Below are 22,367 nucleotides of genomic sequence, written 5' to 3'. Positions count from 1 at the left end.
GATTTGATGGACATTATATAATTTAACCATGAGCACTTTGTGCCAAGGCAAGCCAAACAAACCTATTATTTTTCACTCTAATATTTCAATAATCCACTCGTGACTGAAAAACATTATATAAAATACAAAGTTACACAATATTCTTAACTGTTTGCCACACATACCTGTTTAGCAAAGAATATTTTCTCAAGACGACTATCTTGCACAATTGAACCATCAGGTTCTGTGTCTGGCACCCACTTGAACAGAAATATCAACCCATGCACTGGTCTGGAGAAAAAACAACCACTGTGTTGTACAATGTTAATATAAGTCTTCAAGAAAATAACTAGCAAATTATGAAAAGAACATTTTATTTGACTGACATACATTTGTGTGGAGATCAGAATTTTTGATTAAAAATCAACATAATTTGTTTGCATTGCTCTTCCAGTTAACTTAAGACATGACCCTGGTCACTGGTGGATATTTTCTTGGATTATTTAATGGTTGAGCTGTGTTTGATATAAAAAAGGATAAAAAAATAACATAAAACTTTGATATAAACATAAGAAGAAACTGACAAAATATTTATAATATATAACTTGCAAAAATGATTCACAATGATACCAGTGCATGTACACATGTATAATATTAATAACATAAAAACAAACACTGAATTTTGCAAGATAATGCTAATACATAATAAAATTTTAACATGTATGTCAGCCCAACTCTCTTGGTTTCACTTAAATTTGAACAACTAATAAAGCAATCTAGATTCTGCTTTCTAAAAATTAACTAGAGCTATCACTAAAGGTGATGAATGTACCCCCCTCATGCACTGACACAGTACATTGCAATTTGACGCACACAAGATTACGTAATTATGTCGACTGTATGTATATAGACTGTATGTATACAGTATAGTAACAAACAACAAAGTCCCATAACTATGCAGAATATTTATCTAAAAGAATGTAACATGCACCATGCACAACTTGGGTTGGTACTGATCACTTGTGTGAAGTTTCATTAAATTGTGTGCAAGGGTTTGGTAGATTAGGCATGCACAAGATTGCATATGCAGACTGTATGTACATAGTATGTTAACAAGAAACAAAGTCCCATAACTCTGCATTTTTTTTTCTAAAAGAACCTAACATGCCCCATGCACAACTGCTGTTGGTACTGATCACTTGTGTGAAGTTTCATTAAATTGTGTCAAGGGGATGAGGGGAGATTGTGTGCACAAGATTGTGTCTATGTATATTAAGTATAGTAACAAAAAAACAAAGTCCCATAACTCTGCAAATTTTTTTTCTAAAAGAACCTAACATGCCCCATGCACAACTACTGTTGGTACTGATCACTTGTGTGAAGTTTCATTAAATTGTGTCAAGGGGATGAGTAGAGATGGTGCGCACAAGATTGTGTCTATGTATATAGTATAGTAACAAAAAAACAAAGTCCCATAACTCTGCAAAAAAAATTTTCTAAAAGAACCTAACATGCCCCATGCACAACTACTGTTCATACTGATCACTTGTGTGAAGTTTCATTAAATTCTGTCAAGGGGATAAGGAGAGATGGTGCGCACAAGGTTGCATCTACGGACAGACGGCCAGACGGCCAGACAGACAGACAGACAGACAACCTGAAACCAGTATACCCCCCCTTACAACTTTGTTGTATAATAAAAATAGATCTATACGACTTTCTTTCTGTGTATCAGGAAAGTTGTACTCAGGTCCAGTGAAGTTGTACTGACAAGAGTGACATGTATTTTGAAATTTTGACGGAATACAAAATATGTGTTTTACAAGTGACCGAGTATTGCAGTGGCAACACAGAAGTGCCCTACTGGTGAAAAAAACAAGTTTACTTGACCTTCAATAGTGACCTTGACCTTTTGACACACAACCATAGGTCATGTGCACAACACATCTATAGTCTAATCAATATTCATTATTATTATTATTATTATACCAGATTTATATAGCGCCCTTTTCATGATAAACACGTTCAAAGGCGCTTTACATATACTGCAGCCACACAGGGCGCGAAATCATCCTCACAGACACAGAGCGATCTGACCAGAGGGACAGAGTGAGATAAAGCCCCCAGAACAGACAGAGAGAACTTTTCAGGTACAGACGTGTCCGGCTAACTTAGCCTAGCTCTTTTCGAATAGACAGGCTGGTTCTTTAACGTGCCCGGTGTTTAGCACCGATACACGCGAAGCCGTCATTCCTAGGAAGAACCAGTACAGGCCTCTAGTTAGGTGGGAGACACTAAAGAGCATCTCAGAAATTTCCAGTGCTTGGACTGGGATTCGAACCCCGGACCTCTGGATTGACATGGGGAACATTTCTGTATAGTAATAAAAATATCCTTCAATGCAAACATAAATAAATTTTTATTTGACCTTGATCTTTAACCAACAAGCATGGACCATGTGTTGACACATGTCTCATCATGGGGATCATTTGTATGTAGTACTAAGATAATCCATCAATGCATATAAAAGTTATGGAGCTGTCCGAGCAGAAACAATTTTTATTTGACCTTCAATATTGACCTTGACCTTGACCTACAAGCATAACTTAATATAAGTCATGTATGTGCATAATCCACATATTGCCCTCTATTCACATACCCAGTGTTATAAGCCTAGCTTGAATACTTTTTGAGTTATCACAGGATCCAGATATGCAGACAGACTGATGCAGGGCATTCCTGTATTCCCTATGGTGTTTCACCTGTAACATGTGTAGGAGACCAATAAAAGTTATGCATTCACTTACTTTAGATTTTTTAATGTTTCTTCATCTAAACTCCATATCTCTTCAACCTGCACACCTTCACAACCTAAAAAATAACAATACAACTACTATTTAAATCACATGTCCTGATGATATGGAATGCCTCGAGTGTTCCCATTAATTCAATATTTGCTTGTCTATAGTTGAGAATAAAATATCAATGTTTGAAGATAGAGACCAACAAATCTATAGTGGAGAAAATCTCTTCTACTTTTAAAGTATTAAGGTAGTTCTGAATGTTTGATAAACTGGAAGTGGTGGCACAACGTCATTTATTCGGAAAACGTAGAATAAAACCTGGATTTGGCATACAGAAATGAAAACTGTGAAACAATGAATTTATCGAAACCTGTGAGTAAATTCCAGGGGTGTAAAATTCTTTTTCACAACACTCGCCCTGCAGGACTAGTAGCTAGTAAAATCTACTCGCCCACAGTGAACAGTCACTCGCCCTAATAATTGACATTTTTAATACTGTCACGTTTTATGGAAGAAGTATTATGTACAACAAGCAAATTTCAAATATAACACATAGCTCATACTGTACACTACCTTTCCATTTTGATTATTTATTTTTGTAACTCTTAAATTTCCTTTTCACACCAGACATTTTTCTTTTTCTTTCACTAATTTTGTCATCTCCACCATCAAGTTGCTCTCCATAACTAGAACTGTCACAGGAGTGACTCATACCCCCACCATATGGTCTTGTCACAGAAGAATGGCAACCATAAGGAATCTTAAAAATACTTTGGAGTACTTCATCCTGGGCTTCCACATATAAGTAATACTAGTATAATACTAGTATAGTAATACTAGTAAATACATTAAATCTCTAATATTAGAGATACACTAAAAGTGAATACAAAAAAATGTCTTACCGACCCATGTTACCACAGAAAAATGTTTTTACTTTTTACATAGGACTTACAATAAAAAAGATAGAAAAATACCTAAAATAAATAAAAATCTAAAAATAGGATTTCTAAAAATAGACTAATTCCTGGAATTTACGGGGAAGAAACTAAGTACAAAAGTTAAAAAAAGGTTACTTCCCTTTGGCTCTAAGCCAATCAGAATGAGTTATAGTGAAAATACATCAAAATTAACCTTAAATTCTAGGTAAAAGGGGACACAATTCATGAAAAATTAGTGTCAGAGTTATGCACCTTGTGTCACATGATGTGGGTGATGAGGTGGAACATCTATTTTAAGTCTGGATCAAATCCATTCAGTAGTAACTGAGATATAGTGAAAATACATCAAAATTAACCTTAAATTCTAAGTAAAAGGGGACATAATTCATGAAAACTTGGTGTCAGAGTTATGCACCTTGTGTCACATGATGTGGGTGATGAGGTGGAACATCTATTTTAAGTTTGAATCAAATCCATTTTGTAATAATTGAGATATAGTGAAAATACATCAAAATCAACCTTAAATTTGAAGTAAAATGGGACATAATTCATAAAAAAATTATGTCAGAGTTAAGCACCTTATGTCACATCATCTGGGTGATGAGGTGGAACAACTATTTTAAGTTTGAATCAAATCCATTTAGTAATAACTGAGATAACGTGAAAATACAACAAAATTAACCTTAAATTCTAAGTAAAAGGGGACATAATTCATGAAAACTTGGTGTCAGAGTTATGCACCTTGTGTCACATGATGTGGGCACATGATGTGTGTGATGAGGTGGAACATCTATTTTAAGTTTGAATCAAATCCATTCAGTAGTAACTGAGATATAGTGAAAATACATCAAAATCAACCTTAAATTCTAAGTAAAAAGGGGCATAATTCATAAAAAAAATGGTGTCAGAGTTATGCACCTTGTGTCACATGATGTGGGTGATGAGGTGGAACATCTATTTTAAGTTTGAATCAAATCCATTTAGTAATAACTGAGATAACGTGAAAATACAACAAAATTAACCTTAAATTCTAAGTAAAAGGGGACATAATTCATGAAAACTTGGTGTCAAGAGTTATGCACCTTGTGTCACATGATGTGGGTGATAAGGTAGAACATATATTTTAAGTTTGAATCAAATCCATTTGGTAATAACTGAGATAATAGATTTCGGGACGGGACGGGACGCGACGCGACGGGACAAAACTGACTCCTATATACCCCCCTCAAACATGTTTGGTGGGGGTATAATAACTGCATCGACAGTAATAATAATCACAGTCTAACCCCTACCGTAGTTTCCCAAAGTGTCAGGAAAGTATTAAATATCAGTTATTTTTATTTTCTCAAGACTTATTTCTCGAAAAATAATTATTTTGAAAAGTGTCCTAAAAATATGGACACAATAATCATCATCCACCTACCCGTCTTGAAAGCAAAAAAATCGGTAATTATTCTGTTGATAAACTAAGTATTTGGCCTTGTTTTCATCATCAATTAACATCCTCTCAAAGAGCTAAAAGAAGTGTGTCGGTATCATAACATCTGAAGTGGAGATCAAAGCGGTACTGTTGCACGAGATTGTCATGGCATTACGTCATATTACAGTTTTCGCGCCATGTGACACATCACTGTCTAATCGTACTGCCTCAATTCTTTAAATTGATGAGAAGCAGAAATCAATAAAAAAGTTTCTTCCTTAATTTGTTATTAAAAGCGAATGTGCAATATCGCGTATAAATTGACAAGTAAATGTCTCAAACGATAGTAGTGGAAATCCTACCTCTGTGACTTATTTGCCCTCAAGGAATTTACATTTTCGTTTGAGAAGAATATCTTATCAAAAAATACATGTACAAAGATTCATTTAAAACTTATTAAAAACCGCAACAACATCATTTTGTTTTATTTTAAAACCACATTTCTATTTACGTTCACGAGTTCACCTAACCTGTCACACTAACAGAAACATTTTTTAACAAAAAAAATCGTTTTAGTCAATGTATTTAAATTACTGCCACTTTTTCATTATTTAAGATTTTTTATTCTGTTTTTTGTTCTTTCTGGTCAAAAGTCTTAATTTTATGCCCATAGTATGTATCATTTATTTTTTCTTAGAAAGAAATAAGTAATTAAGATCGCGCTGTTTGAAATTTAACAAATGATATATGAAAATTCGACCGTTTTTATACAAATTTGCTTATATTTCCGTCGATATTTTATTTAAATCTTAATAGAATTCAAACTGTATTACTTCTATTTTAAGCGGTGTTGAAAAATTGATGCGATAATGTTAAAAATTGAATGCACTACACGCGTTTTTTGTGTACGTGTCGATAAACAAAAGTGACGTCGATGTAAATTAGGTATTACGATAGGTCGCACGTACTCTCGGAATGGAAAATTACCTGCATGACGTTTTGATATCTTTACGATTCGCAGGTAAATTCCAGTCAATCAAAGTAACAAAGTCTCAAGGTTTGCTGACGTTTTTCGAGATGCAATTTCTGAATTTCATTAAAGCTACGACGTAAAAACCGGTCACACATTAAACCGGAATCCACCTAAAAACCGGAATACACCGGAATACACTTTGCATAACCGGAATACACCTGTATTTTTTAATTTAAAGGTATTTTTGAAGTGTTTTTGATATAATCCAATCATATTTATCATAAATAATTAATATACGAAAGGAAAATAAAATACGTTCACCCAAAATAATTTTATACGAGATTGAAGTTCGGCGTACGCGCCGGATATTTCCATAACCGAAATACACCCGTATTTCAATAATAAATGGTATTTTTGTAGGGGCTATTGCAAAAAATATTCGAGTATAATATAAAATAATTAGTTTACAAAAGGAAAATGAAATACTTTAATGCAAAACGATTTTATACGAGATTGAAATTCGGCGAGCTTACGGAAATGTTGCACGCTTACGTCGCTCTGACTAGATACCGGAATGTTGATTATTGGAAATTATTTAATAGTTTCTTCACATTTCATTTAAAAAATGAAAAAAAAGAAAATAATTTATGATAAAAAATATCGATATTCAATTTATAAATGAATTATAGACAAAATACGGGTCATGACATAACCGCGCTGATCGGAAAGGGCTTAACATGATCGGAAAGGGCTTGTCATATGTTTATTATTTGAAATTATTAATTGTTTCTTCATATTTCATTTAACAAATAAAAGAGAAAATAAATTAGGAATTATAAAATAGCAATTTTCGATTTTAAAATGAATTATATACAAAATACGAGTGGCATAAACCGCGCTGATCGGAAAGGACATAACATGATCGGAAGGGGGATGTCACGTGTTTATTATTGGAAATTATTTAATTATTTCTTCAGATTTCGTATAACAAATAAAAAAGAAAATAAATTGAGAAAACAATATCAATATTCAATTTTTAAATGAATTATACACAGAACACATGTCAGCGCATAAGCAGCGCTGATCGGAAAGGACCGGCCATATGTTTATTATTGGAACTAATTGAATTATTTCCTCAGAATTAATCTGATAATTTAACATGTTTAAGAAGAAAATATATTTTGAAAAATCAGTTTTCAAAAGAATTATATCATGTTCAGGCCCTTCCCCAGAAATTTTTTAAGGCGCTGGGGTAAAGTTTGCATGGTGGGATAAGGGGTGAATGCGGGAGGGGTTTCCCCTCCCGTGTTTGATTTTTTTTTTAAAAATCGAACCCAAATGGTACTATTTTTAAGTATACCATATGCAAAAAAAACACAACAACATGTATTTCATTACTTCTACATTTTTACATAATCATATAACCATCAATATATCATATACACTACACAGATGTCCACTTCTTTTATATGTATTTTCGAACAACACATATGTCCTTCCACTTCTTTTGTACTAACACTAACAACACATAGGCATTTTTGTTTTCATATACCGGTAAGTGTCTGTCTTTGGCTCTGTGCCATTCCTTTACTGCACCACTGAAATTAAAGTCATTCAATTTTTGTCCCTGTATGGACACCATGAGTAAGGCATTAAGCACTTTCATGCTCACTGGTGAATGGTGGGTGGTCTTTACACATTCAACTGCTGAAACCTCTCTCACAATCTGGAAGTACAAAAAAAAAGTATTTGTTATTTTCCCAGAGCAAGGATAACCACGGATGGATTTATATTGTAAAAGTTCCTAAGATTTGACATTTATCTTGTGTTCTTCTGCACAATGAATCGCAACAGTATTTCTGTTAAATATTTGTGGGTGTTAACAACACCATTGCAGCTTTTTTACACACAGAAGCAGGTTCTGTATTTCAAGTTTAACTATGTATTTAACTGCAAGCAGCAAGTTTCAGAAAGAACATGTATACACACCAGCTGTGGAGGTTGGTAGAAGCAGTCCCACTGTAGCGACTTTGCTCAGGTTTGGGTGAGACTCGGACAGATTACCAACAATCCACTCCATGGTGCTCAAAATGTTCATCTGTGGTAAGGGTGGCTTTCGCCTGTGCCCATTCAATAACCATCCGGTCTCCTTCAAGGGAGAAGAGTGATGAAAGAGCCTGAAATGAAACATAAGTTACAATGACATGTTTCAATGATTTGACAAAATGAATCACAACTTTTTTTGTTGTTGATAAGTTTCTTGTTTTTTTTTTCTTCTAAAATTCTTTGGACCATACATGATGCTGTAAATATAGTCAGTAAATAAATAAATAAATAAATAAATGTTTATTTAGCATAGAAATATTGACTTCCTTGAAATAGGCAGAAGAGAATTCATTCATCCCTTTTATCGACTAGCCCAGTTCTTTACGTGAGAAAGTAGGCAGTTGCTTATTTGGAACTGGTCTTTCCCAGGAACGATGGTTTGGTAACCTGCACTCAATTTTGTTATTCCACTGAAACTTGTACCATTTGGTCTTTTCATGTTTACTTTTGAGAGATACAAAAGCAAAGTGAAACAAAATATTCATAGTAGATAAAGTTTAATATTTAGAAATTAATAGCATCTTAAACAATGGTAATTAAACATCCTCGAAAAAGTTTGCTTCAGTTCATCGGAACAATGATTTCAAACTTCAGTCAAAGAATCACTGGTCATTTTAATACAGTTGCCTTTCTCTGCTAATTATTACTCGATAACTATTTGTCAATTAACTTACACATGCATGCTGTCACCAACTGTTATCCCATTTCGTTGCATCGACTATAATTATAATCTTTAACTAATTATAATCCAATCACTCCTGCTCCAATTAACCGTAAACTTGTGAAACACAGACTTTCATCAACACTGTCGTCTTTAAACCCTTATCAGTACACGGTAAACAGCTAGCTACACTGTGTATTCATAAACTTCCCCGATCGATATTTACCTGAGGTATCTCACAGTGATGAAATCGCTTACTGATTTAAGACGCTGCGCTAATAATTGAGGCACCGCGCGGGATAATTAAGCGTTGCGGGAAGCTGTATTTCGTGTTTTAAGCGCCGCGGTAGCGCGGCGCCTTATGCGGCTGGGGAAGGGCCTGTTTAATATATAAATATACAAACGCTTACTGCGTTCATTGCCATAGCACAATTAATATCCTTTAAATATATGAGGCGTAACAAACACGTGCCTCTGATTAGTCCCGATAGAGTTTGATTGGATTATCACACCTATTGATAATCAATTAATCAGTATATTTGAAAGCACACACAAGTGACATGTGACAAATAATGTCTAACGAGGGAAGTGCAGTTAAATATGATAAGCTTTTATTTAATTTCGTTTAATTATTGCAAATTGAAAAATTGAAGAAAAACAGGTACATTCAGTATAATTTTTATTTTTGCACATGAAAAGCTTATACAGCCATATACATATATACTTAGATGTATCAACACTTATTCAATGTTTTACTAAAACAGCGATGAATTGCAGATTTAATCATACATTGGCCTAATTTTTTTACGAGTTGACATTCCAGATACACCATAGAAGGCGCATTTATATATTAATGCATATTGCCCTTGGTATGATCTTCCAGGCGTGTAACGTAACTGTCACCAAATATTTTTGTCTATGGTTAATATATCACATTATTGAATGAAGCATATTTCCTCGACGGCAGATTATTTTGACAACGAAAAGCCGTAAAAACATCTTTAACTTTCTTTAAATATTTTGATTGATACTATAGCAATCAGTGTCCACTCAACATGCTCAACTTGTTGATTGACAGGTGACACCCGAATAACATGCCTGTTCGTTATTAACAATTATAAGGTACTTTTAACAGAATGATAAGCAATAAGATTTAAAAGTATTTTTCATATTGGTTATTATTAAAATTCAGTAAATAAAGAGTGGAGGAATATCATATTAGCATAAAAAGATATTTTGAAATAATTGAACTAAAAAATTGAAACTTTAAAGAAATTTACCTACCTAAGTTGAAAGCTAACAAAATTATGGTGATTTTGGTTCATCCAAGAGTGCGCAAATTTCCCGTGCGCTCAACAAATTTTCAACCTCGTATAAAAATGTTTTGCGCGTTTTAATTTGCTTTTGTAAATTAATTATTCATTTTAGATATAATTTAATTCTGTCATAAACCCTAAAAATACGACTGATTTAAGAAATACGGGTGTATATTACAGAATTTTAGGACATGGAAATTCATTCACGAATGCGCAAATTTTCAGTGCGCACGCCGATTTTCAATCATGTACAAGACGTAATGCGCAAAAGTATTTTAATACCCTTTCGAAAATTAATTATTTATGATAAATATGTTTGAATTCAGTCATAAACCACTTCAAAAATACCATTTGTTGAAGAAATACTGGTTCGGTTATGGTGATTTCCCGAGCGGTCGCCGAATTTCAATCTCGTATAAATCGTTTTGTGTTAAGTATTTTATTTTCCTTTTGTAAACTTATTATTTATATTAAACACGAATGATTTCTGAAAAAACACATTACAAAATACCAATTATTAATAAAATACAGTTGTATTTCGGTTATGAAAATTTCCGGTGCGGTCACCGAATTTCAATCTCGTATAAAATCATTTTGCGTGAAAGTATTTTATTTTCATTTTGTATGTTAATTATTTATGATAAATATGACTGAATTATATCAAAAACACTTCAAAAATACCTTTAAATTAAAAAATACAGGTGTATTCCGGTTATGCAAAGTGTATTCCGGTGTATTCCGGTTTTTAGGTGGATTCCGGTTTAATGTGTGACCTGTAAAAACCACTCGCCCGATCAGTCGAGTATTCCGCGATGTCCACTCGTCCTATCCAGACTTTAACTCCCCAATGCCAGCAGGTGAGTGGAATTTTCCACTATTTTAGTCTTTTGAGCGTTTGACGTGAGTAAAGATATTGCCCATGTGAAAAAATTATCTCAATATTTCCTTATTTTCCCAGGATTGGTCAAGTTATCCCAGACTCACCAGTTTCGACGCACATAACAGGAAACTTGGCCGCGCTTTTTCATTCAGTAACATACGTGGCTCTATTAGATGTTTCATGTGCACTAACCTTTTATGCATTGAATCATACCAATAACATCTTATTCTAAACAACTGACTGCCAGAAATCAAAAGGTAAACAACAACTAGTGTGGTCGGCCATACATTTTTCTAACACACCTATTTCGACGCATCTTACATGATACTTGTTGCGAAGCTTTTGATTGGCTTAAATATTTGTGCAATCACTGTAAGTAATGTGCGACACAATAACTGCCAGGGATGCTGCAACAAAACTTGACACAAAAGCAGATGCAAGTAGTTAATCAATATTAAGGCCAAATGATATAAATAAATCTGAAATCATTTAAACCTTCATGAACATAAGGGGCCAAGAACATAAATAGTCACTCTGTTTTTTTTAATATACACTGTTGGATGTGTTTTCTTTCATTCTTCTGGACTGTAGTGTTTACAGAGCAATTTGGCACATTTTGTTTTATACAAAAATTTAGATGGATCCAGTGTTCGCAGCCTACTTGACAAGAGAAAAAAAATTGAAGTGTGTAGTAATAATTGCATCGATATATAATGTGTACACCTTCCAAAAGAGTGCATAAAATAGTACGACTACATACGTCACATGGCAGTGATGTGACCTTGATAGCACCAATGTCGGCTGCAGACGTACAACAAAATTTCCAGTAACTTTTTTAATCTAAGCTTCCACAGGGATGTTTTTAAAATGGATGAAAATTTGCATTAGTAGAAACATTAAAACTCATGTATAGGGTAAATGTAAGTTGATAAATATCTTCAAATCCTGAACTTTCCAACTTTTTTATCGGTAAAATTTACCATGATGATTTCTGTTGTTACACCGAGCAACTACGTCATCGGAAACCCCAAGTTAATCGAGAACGAGGTCAAAACAAAAATGGCGTCGAAATAGGTGTGCGTAAAATTACGTGGTGCGACGATATGTTGACTAGTCAGGATATCAGACACAATCGAGAATCGACACAGACTACTGGCGTTGTAGTCAAACCTGATAACCACTGCACCACTGATTTCCTACTGGAGATATCGGTGATAACTATTGATTGATGTCTTACTACAGATCTGTTGATATCACACCGATTTGCGACGATCTCAGACCCGAATTTGCCCCATAAATGGCATAAATTTTAAAGTTTATTTATTTAAAATAAAACGTGCAATTACCGAATCCTTTAATTAGTTCTGTGAAAACGCCAGGGTCACTTTCAATCAAACACCAGTCCCCGGCGCTTGACATAATGCAGTAATCAGACAATTCTTCAAATTTGTATTTTTTTTTATTTAGTTTTGCTTCCCCACGTGAAGTCCAAACAAATCCGAATATGTCTACAGCTAGCTGGATAAATATTGGACCCCGCATTACGGAACTTGAAATTATCCCGTACGGTATGCTATCCGGTATCCTACTACAAGGGGTTGCGAACGCACCTCCCTATTCGGCAAAGTTTGCAAACATAACTCTACCTTTAATACCATTTTTATACGTATGCTTTCCAATAATTTGGAGTTTGGACAATGCCTGGTCTGTTTAGGAGGAGATGTTGTCGGTAAATAGCTATACATAGCTAATGTTTTCCTGTTTATATATAATTATATATGCACCGACTTTAAATAAATTTATGCGATCTGTTACGAATGTGGTCCTACAAAGCACATCCTATTATTTTACTATAATAATACATATAATATATAATATAATAGTACTGTACTGTACTGTACTGTACTGTACTGTACTGTTAAAGGAGGTTAAGGAGGTTTCCCAGTGCAGTTTTTTTAAATCATGTGAACGCATTTTGCCTGCGCTGAAGGAGTGCATTCGGGTTATCTACTCAAATATAAACTGAAACAACAAGTTGTATATACTTCGACACAAATGTGAATGGCTATCGTCGCTTGTCCTGATCCATACCAAAGAAGTATAAAATTTATTTTTATAGCTCTTTGTCCATATTCACAATTTCAAGTTTTTCGAAATGACATACTGGCTATGATTACTACAATACAATACAATACAATACAATACAATATTTTTTTTTATTTAAGTCTCACTTTTCATGACATTACATATACATCCATTGTCATAAAATATTCATGAAAACCTTTCTAAAAGAAATATGAGAGACTATTTATTTTAAAACATACATGGATAAAAATTAAAACATAAAACATTTATGTATTAATTAAATGGCTCTGTAAGATTAGTATTCAAGGTTATACTTTCCTAGAACCTGACTGATGATCATATCATATAAAATGCTTAAATGGTTTTATATGACCTACACAAAAATAATCAACTATCAGTATCTGAATACTTCTTACTCTACTTGTAACATCTATCAAACCTTAATATGACCAAAAATTTATTTGATAAATAGCCACCCTGTAAACATGAAGTCATTGGGCCAACGACGGAAAACCGTCAAAGGATAATCGTTGTTGGGCCACTGTTGGCCCAACAATGATTAATAAGTATTGTAAATACAGCTGTTGGGCCAACGTTGAACCAACTTTAAATTTCAGTCACAGATATCTCTGCATTGGCCCGATATTGATTTTCAGGGAAAGACTTATACAGAGAAAACATCGTTGGCCCAACGTTGGGCCAACGTTGGTCCATTAGAAGTAATAATATAATAATTGTATATTTTACAGGTCACTGTTTTATCACAAGCCCCCACAGGTATACACAGGTTGTGTAGCTGTAACATGCAATATTTAATTAATTATTAAACACTTTTCTGCACCAATTTGTAATCAGTTAAATTTGGGCTAATTAAACTAAAAACTTATCTGCAGCCGTAATGATATTTTGAACTATTTCAAATCTACTACCTTGAAAAAATTGTGAAAAAAGTATTGAAAAAAAACCCTTACTAACTCTATAACAAATATCTAATTTTATACAATCATAAAATGTTTACAATAAATCTGTGGAATATTCCAGAGCATGAACTCTCGTTAACCCGAGTTATGTAAGAAATCCCAGAAAATGTGGTTAATTTTACTCTCTAGGCCAGATTTCTAGCTTTTTAGACATGTGAAGTAAAGGAAACTATTATACATGTGATAGGTCTAGGTTTAACAAAAACCCAGTCTTCCAGCTATAAACTGTAAGTAGAAGTTTTTTTAAAAATATTTTTTGATAAAGTTATGGAATCTTATACAGAATTTCTTTTTATATATTTCCTGTATGCATGTTATATCCATATGACTTGAAGATATGTTAAATACTAATATCTAAAGCTGGCGGATGGTACTTGTGTTGAGTATTAAATTCTGTAAACAAAATAACTAATTTTCTTGTTATTTTTTTTTTTTTTTTTGGTTGGATTTAACGTCGCACCGACACATGATAGGTCATATGGCGACTTTCCAGCTTTAATGGTGGAGGAAGACCCCAGGTGCCCCTCCGTGCATTATTTCATCACGAGCGGGCACCTGGGTAGAACCACCGACCTTCCGTAAGCCAGCTGGATGGCTTCCTCACATGAAGAATTCAACGCCCCGAGTGAGGCTCGAACCCACATCGATGAGGGGCAAGTGATTTGAAGTCAGCGACCTTAACCACTCGGCCACGGAGGCCCCCAATTTTCTTGTTAATTCTTACATATTTTTCTCGGTTAAATACAGACAAAAATTAATTTCATACATTAGTTATTGTTATCAATTTGACGTAGATGGTTTAATCAACATTATGATTTTTGTTTTTTACAGGGTGCTGTTCAAGGGAGTAATAATGGAGTGCCTAGCACTGTGGTGCACAGGAAAAAATAAAAATATAAAAAGCTGCAACTTCAGTGAGAAAAGAAAACAAACAAATAGAACTTGGATATATAATGAGTTAATATACAGACTGTAATTCACTTTAGTAGGATTTAATTAGTGACTGCAATAAGAAAAATATTTTATTACATTTATAAAAGACTGGAAACAATATTTTACATGTTGTAGTGTTGAAATATTCTGTTATATTTCTTCAGGAAAATTGCAAACACACTTTAAATAAATGTTAGATTTCTTTTTGTTAAATGTTAACAAAATCACAACTACTTGAAAATAAAACATGTATTAAACTATGCTAGTTTTAGTCTTTTTTCAATTTCGTAATCGTTGGGATAGCGTTGGCATCCATCTTTGGCCAACAAAGAAACAGAGTTGGCCCAACGTTGGACCAACCGTGATAGACGAAAAAATGCTGTTGGCCCAATGGAGGGCCAACGATGAGTGTAGGATATCAGTTGTCGGCCCAATGGAGGGCCAACGATGAGTGTAGGATATCAGTTGTTGGCCCAATGGAGGGCCAACGATGAGTGTAGGATACCAGTCGTTGGGCCAACGGTGTACCAACCGTTGGGCCAACGTTGCGCCAATTAGCAAAATGGCGTTGGGCCAACGTCGGAAATCTTCGTTGGGCCAACGAAGAGTCTGCCGTTGGCCCAACGTTGGGCCAACGCATGTCTGCTATCTGGGAATATTTACAACAAATATGATAATCGATTGCCAAACAAAAACATTATTGTTTCCGCAAAGGCAGCTTTCATTTTGAATACTACCAAAATGTCAAGTATACGTACACAATGAAATAAAATCATTAAATCTCTTTATACTTGATACAATCTGTTATCCGATTACTTTAAACAAGTTTTCGTTTCAGAAAGGCAATCAAAAAGGCAGGTTGATCTTGCTGTTGCATATACGCCAATGATACGACCCATTTTATGTCCGTCATGAACTCGGAGCCGTAGACCTGCAACATTTCATTTTTATCATGTTTGTCTGTGGATTTCATCTATTTGCATTGTATGAGCTACGTGACATCTGGGATAGTACTACGGTATATTGAGAACTTAACAAGAAAAGGCGCATCTCTTTCTTTAGAGCATTGGATGTATATGTGATTGAGCAAACTATTATGTTGTAAAGATCGTATAATTAATACATGTAAATAAATTTGTTTGATAAGAAGAATTAGATCACACCTTCGACTCATTAATTCGAATGAAACATACAAATACAAAATAAGGAAAATTATGAAACTATTGAACATGATACCATATGTTCACGTGGCATTATATATCGTCCAATAACTTTACGCTGTTCAAAGTTAATTATTCTTTAAAATAATTGACAACAAACTGTATTTGGGTTCATCAAATTCTTATTTTACAAAAATGTAATATATACCATGCAAAAGATATATCCATAGAGAGAAAGCCTTGCTCCTAAGGTTTTATATTTATGGTTGATTTAAGAAAACGCGTATCCATTTTTACAAAGTTTGATAGAAGACAGAAGGGGAAAAGACAAAATGAGACCATTATAAATCATTGCGTGGGTCAATCAAAATAAAAAAAATATATTGAAAATAGCATGTGATGAATAAAACATTGATGAATGTTGCACCTAAGGATTCTTATTTTTTTGTGTTTATGTTATTAAGCAAAATGTACACATGTCCCCATTATTTCTTTATAAACAATCTGACCACTATCAACTATCGGCTGGAGGAATATTCTTCGTAGAGTTTCCATTTCTTTTTGTATGCTATTCGCTATGTGACCTCTGGGACAGTACTATATGTTACAGTGATAAGGTGCATGTCTTGTTTGGTTCATGTGAGCATAAATTTGCATATTCGTATTTATTATTTGTTTGATATTTCATGTATTATGTGATGGTAATAAAACATCTGTGTTTTATTCTCGGGCAGTAGCTTCAGGACAACTTTAATTTTGGTTCTATTTCATGTAGTTACAGTTAGTTCACCACATGAACTGGAAAAAGTCTACAAGAAGATCATTTGGAAGCAGAGAATGCAACCAAGCAAATTAATAGCAGTCTGTTCAACAGGAGTAATGAAATGTGCAACACAACTCATCCTCCTAGAACCAGCTTTTGAGGAAGTTAAAAATTTTAGCAGTGGACGTAACCGTATTTTAAATAATATGTACACAGGACCGTCGGAGAAAGCAAAACGCAAAAGCGCAAACAGCAAAACAAAAAAAGGCAATGATACTAAATGCAGATAACTACCATGATGTCGAACTGGGATTCCATAGATTTCAAGCCAGTATTTAGCACTCTATGATACGCATATTTTTGTACATTTTTTCTATTCAAAATTGTCATATTTCAACGTTGCATTACATGCATTAGCTATTAAACGATATCTTATAAAGAGGTTTCTTATCTGATATATCTGGTCCTCCGTGGCCGAGTTGTAGACCACGCCTGCCAGCTTGCACCTCGATGGGTTTCCTCACATTAGGAAGCTGTCCATCTGGTTAACGGAAGCTTGTAATTCTGACACCATAAAATTGTGTTAGTTTTACTTAACCACAACAAAATCTCCGAAGAAAACTTAAACAAACAAGCAAAAGCAATACGGCCGTCTGATACATTTTCATTACTCTTTTCAAATCTGTATTCAAACTTGGGATTCTCAGGACAAGGGTGGCGAGTAATCACTTTATAGCATGAAGATTGGCTCAATGTTGTTTTCTGAAAAATCTGAATTTAACTAATTATATCAGAGGAAATCACTCTTTTTTGTTGCTGTCTTAGGTCTAGGTCATTGTAGTCAAAAGACTACTGTTTATACATGTATTGGTTTTTCATTTACATTCTGCTAGGTTTAGGGCACTGCGACCTTATCTAGCCGTAAATTAGGAAGCATGCATAGAGAATAATCCTCCTCTATTAAAATAATTACTGTATAGACAGAACAAATGTGGTGTACTATACAAAGGTTAACTGCCCAGATAGCAGACATGCGTTGGCCCAACGTTGGGCCAACGGCAGACTCTTCGTTGGCCCAACGAAGATTTCCGACGTTGGCCCAACGCCATTTTGCTAATTGGCGCAACGTTGGCCCAACGGTTGGTACACCGTTGGCCCAACGACTGGTATCCTACACTCATCGTTGGCCCTCCATTGGGCCAACAACTGATATCCTACACTCATCGTTGGCCCTCCATTGGGCCGACAACTGATATCCTACACTCATCGTTGGCCCTCCATTGGGCCAACAGCATTTTTTCGTCTATCACGGTTGGTCCAACGTTGGGCCAACTCTGTTTCTTTGTTGGCCAAAGATGGATGCCAACGCTATCCCAACGATTACGAAATTGAAAAAAGACTAGAACTAGCATAGTTTAATACATGTTTTATTTTCAAGTAGTTGTGATTTTGTTAACATTTAACAAAAAGAAATCTAACATTTATTTAAAGTGTGTTTGCAATTTTCCTGAAGAAATATAACAGAATATTTCAACACTACAACATGTAAAATATTGTTTCCAGTCTTTTATAAATGTAATAAAATATTTTTCTTATTGCAGTCACTAATTAAATCCTACTAAAGTGAATTACAGTCTGTATATTAACTCATTATATATCCAAGTTCTATTTGTTTGTTTTCTTTTCTCACTGAAGTTGCAGCTTTTTATATTTTTATTTTTTCCTGTGCACCACAGTGCTAGGCACTCCATTATTACTCCCTTGAACAGCACCCTGTAAAAAACAAAAATCATAATGTTGATTAAACCATCTACGTCAAATTGATAACAATAACTAATGTATGAAATTAATTTTTGTCTGTATTTAACCGAGAAAAATATGTAAGAATTAACAAGAAAATTGGGGGCCTCCGTGGCCGAGTGGTTAAGGTCGCTGACTTCAAATCACTTGCCCCTCATCGATGTGGGTTCGAGCCTCACTCGGGGCGTTGAATTCTTCATGTGAGGAAGCCATCCAGCTGGCTTACGGAAGGTCGGTGGTTCTACCCAGGTGCCCGCTCGTGATGAAATAATGCACGGAGGGGCACCTGGGGTCTTCCTCCACCATTAAAGCTGGAAAGTCGCCATATGACCTATCATGTGTCGGTGCGACGTTAAATCCAACCAAAAAAAAAAAAAAAATAACAAGAAAATTAGTTATTTTGTTTACAGAATTTAATACTCAACACAAGTACCATCCGCCAGCTTTAGATATTAGTATTTAACATATCTTCAAGTCATATGGATATAACATGCATACAGGAAATATATAAAAAGAAATTCTGTATAAGATTCCATAACTTTATCAAAAAATATTTTTAAAAAAACTTCTACTTACAGTTTATAGCTGGAAGACTGGGTTTTTGTTAAACCTAGACCTATCACATGTATAATAGTTTCCTTTACTTCACATGTCTAAAAAGCTAGAAATCTGGCCTAGAGAGTAAAATTAACCACATTTTCTGGGATTTCTTACATAACTCGGGTTAACGAGAGTTCATGCTCTGGAATATTCCACAGATTTATTGTAAACATTTTATGATTGTATAAAATTAGATATTTGTTATAGAGTTAGTAAGGGTTTTTTTTCAATACTTTTTTCACAATTTTTTCAAGGTAGTAGATTTGAAATAGTTCAAAATATCATTACGGCTGCAGATAAGTTTTTAGTTTAATTAGCCCAAATTTAACTGATTACAAATTGGTGCAGAAAAGTGTTTAATAATTAAATTAAATATTGCATGTTACAGCTACACAACCTGTGTATACCTGTGGGGGCTTGTGATAAAACAGTGACCTGTAAAATATACAATTATTATATTATTACTTCTAATGGACCAACGTTGGCCCAACGTTGGGCCAACGATGTTTTCTCTGTATAAGTCTTTCCCTGAAAATCAATATCGGGCCAATGCAGAGATATCTGTGACTGAAATTTAAAGTTGGTTCAACGTTGGCCCAACAGCTGTATTTACAATACTTATTAATCATTGTTGGGCCAACAGTGGCCCAACAACGATTATCCTTTGACGGTTTTCCGTCGTTGGCCCAATGACTTCATGTTTACAGGGTTAGTCATTAATAACTTATATCATTTAAAATTACAACAAGGCCACTTTGATATCGCAGAAATTAGTGAAGGCGGTAACTGTAGTTGTATCTGGTTTTATCAACCTTGATACCAATCGTGTGAATTAAGTTGTTATCCGAACCGTAACATATATACTGAACAGCAAAAGAAACTATCCAGTTTTATAACTGGGGTAATTTTTATTTAAAAACTTTAATTTATAAATCACTTGTGTTTTTCATATTACATTTCACTTGAAGAACTTCACGTGTAAAAGTTTTTAAAAATCAATCAACCGTGAAGTCTGTAGTCCCACAATAGCCGTTTTGCACGATATTCAAGTGCGCCTGTAATTAACAATTTTCTTTGTGAAATTTTATTGTTGTTGCAAATATTGATAATTGGCTAACTCGAAAAACAACATAAAGTTTAAAAAATATTGTTGGTTGCACCACACGACTGAATCAAATTTAGCGCGAGCGCCCAATTGGGATATTACAATGCAACTAACGCACAGAAGATATAGCCTTTCAAACGGCTATTGTGGGACTACTGACTTCACGGTTGATTGAATTTTAAAAAATGATGAAGCAAAGATTTGGTATGAAGAAACAATTCAAATTTGAAAATACTCTTTTTTATTTCAAAATATACCAGTTATACATCTGGATAGTTTCTTTTGCTGTTCAGTATACTAATCCAAACCGTTAACTGTTTTCCGATTACTCGTATCCAAACCGTTACACATTTGATAATACGGTTGACTCCAGGTTTATTTTGTCGCAAAAATACAAAATTCCAGTTGAGAGAGACCAATGACTACATATGCAAATATGCTTCTTCTTTACAGTTTAAACGATGATGCAATTGCAAATTAAAATTTTCGTTTATCTGCACGTTTCTAAAAACATAATGATTTAATCTGGAATGCTTTGATAATTTTATATCCCATAGTTTGGAGCCAAAACAGTATAGATATTGATGTAAAACATGGGGTAATTGGTACAAATCAGCAGCAATTACGTGATGTATTTGTCTTTTTTTTACTTGTGAGAGGCCATGTTGAACAGATCTAAATACATTGGCAGCTGTCGGTGTAGTTACAATACAGTGATGATTAATGGATTTTTTTATTTGTTGTTTACGAAATACATGCAAGTAAGTGCAAGAAGGTAACAAAACTTACAAGTTACTGCTCGGCGGACAGAAATCCTTCGTATCTTTAGCTACTGAATTAAGGAGATATGACCGAAGCGTTTAAAACTCAATGTGTCTTATATCCATGCTCTCTGAAAAGGGAATATTATAAGAACTACATGCATGTATGCAAAATAATTGTTTCCTGCACACACAATTCTTTAAGATATATAACTAAGTTTAGTTCCATTGATTGAAGTTATGTCATGTATGCGTTCTATTTTCTTATCATTTTACATTTACAAATGTCTAGTGTAATTTATTTCAGATAGAAATACTGTCTTCACATACAAATGTAGAAAAAAATAAAAAAATAACATCATATGTTTGGAATGTTTCAATATCGAAAAGGTAGACGTTTCATCTCTTAATTCCAGCAATCAAACATCTATAAAAACCAAAATAACGGCATTAGGTAATCATGGTGCCAGAAATCGCTTGATCGTTGATTTTGCTGTGTAGACGGAAATGACGTAGCATGCTGGTTGTTTCCGGTGTTCCAGTATGGCGCGAAGTGAGGCTGAGCGACAGAGTTAGACGCATAATTCCTCGCTATCATTAGATATTGCAAATAGTCTGCAAATGATGGTATCAGTAGGTTAGTGTTATCGACAGGTCGTTGTGTTTCGCTTTGTCAGGGATCATCCTAGGTCAAAATTTTAGGGAGAAGTGACTTCTCCCTCCGCTGAATTTAGGGAGAAATCGAGGAATTTAAGGAGAAGAATCGGCATAGTATTCAGTTTCCAGCCTATAATTATATATTTCCACTTCCTGTGGGTCTTGCTATAAATTATAAACAGTAATTATTTAAGGAAATTGATTATTGCATTATTATTATCATGAATGTATAAATAAAGTATTAACTTAGCTATGAAAAAGTCGCCTTAAAATTTTTATCCGAAATTTACACGTCCGAAACTCGTAAGTTTATCTGGTGCACAATCGAAACGCCGCGAAAATTTTCATTCATGTTTCGATTCTCGTGCTTTAATAATGCCCGATTCTTGCATCATATTGTTCAGATTTCTACATTTAATTGATATATTTATTAATCTTTTCGAAAA

The 22,367-nt window shown here is 34.2% G+C and overlaps 1 protein-coding gene across 1 annotated transcript in view; it reads right to left on the bottom strand.

The window, feature by feature from the left end:
* LOC123545944 (ubiquitin carboxyl-terminal hydrolase isozyme L5-like) overlaps nt 1-12,572 on the bottom strand; it is a 31,731-nt gene extending 19,159 nt beyond the window's left edge. Inside the window, exons 1-3 of the mRNA XM_053524664.1 lie at nt 12,424-12,572; nt 2,787-2,850; nt 165-270 (exon numbers count right to left, since the gene is read on the bottom strand). Of these exons, the coding sequence (XP_053380639.1) occupies nt 165-270; nt 2,787-2,850; nt 12,424-12,496 (243 nt within the window). The 5' untranslated portion in view covers nt 12,497-12,572. The remainder of the gene's footprint in view (nt 1-164; nt 271-2,786; nt 2,851-12,423) is intronic.
* Between the last annotated feature and the right edge of the window lie 9,795 nt (nt 12,573-22,367).

The sequence above is a fragment of the Mercenaria mercenaria genome, chromosome 15 (genome assembly GCF_021730395.1).
Source record: "Mercenaria mercenaria strain notata chromosome 15, MADL_Memer_1, whole genome shotgun sequence".
Classification (NCBI taxonomy): domain Eukaryota; kingdom Metazoa; phylum Mollusca; class Bivalvia; order Venerida; family Veneridae; genus Mercenaria; species Mercenaria mercenaria.
The sequence above is the reverse complement of the archived record's forward strand: the minus strand, read 5'-3'. Positions and strand labels throughout refer to the sequence as shown.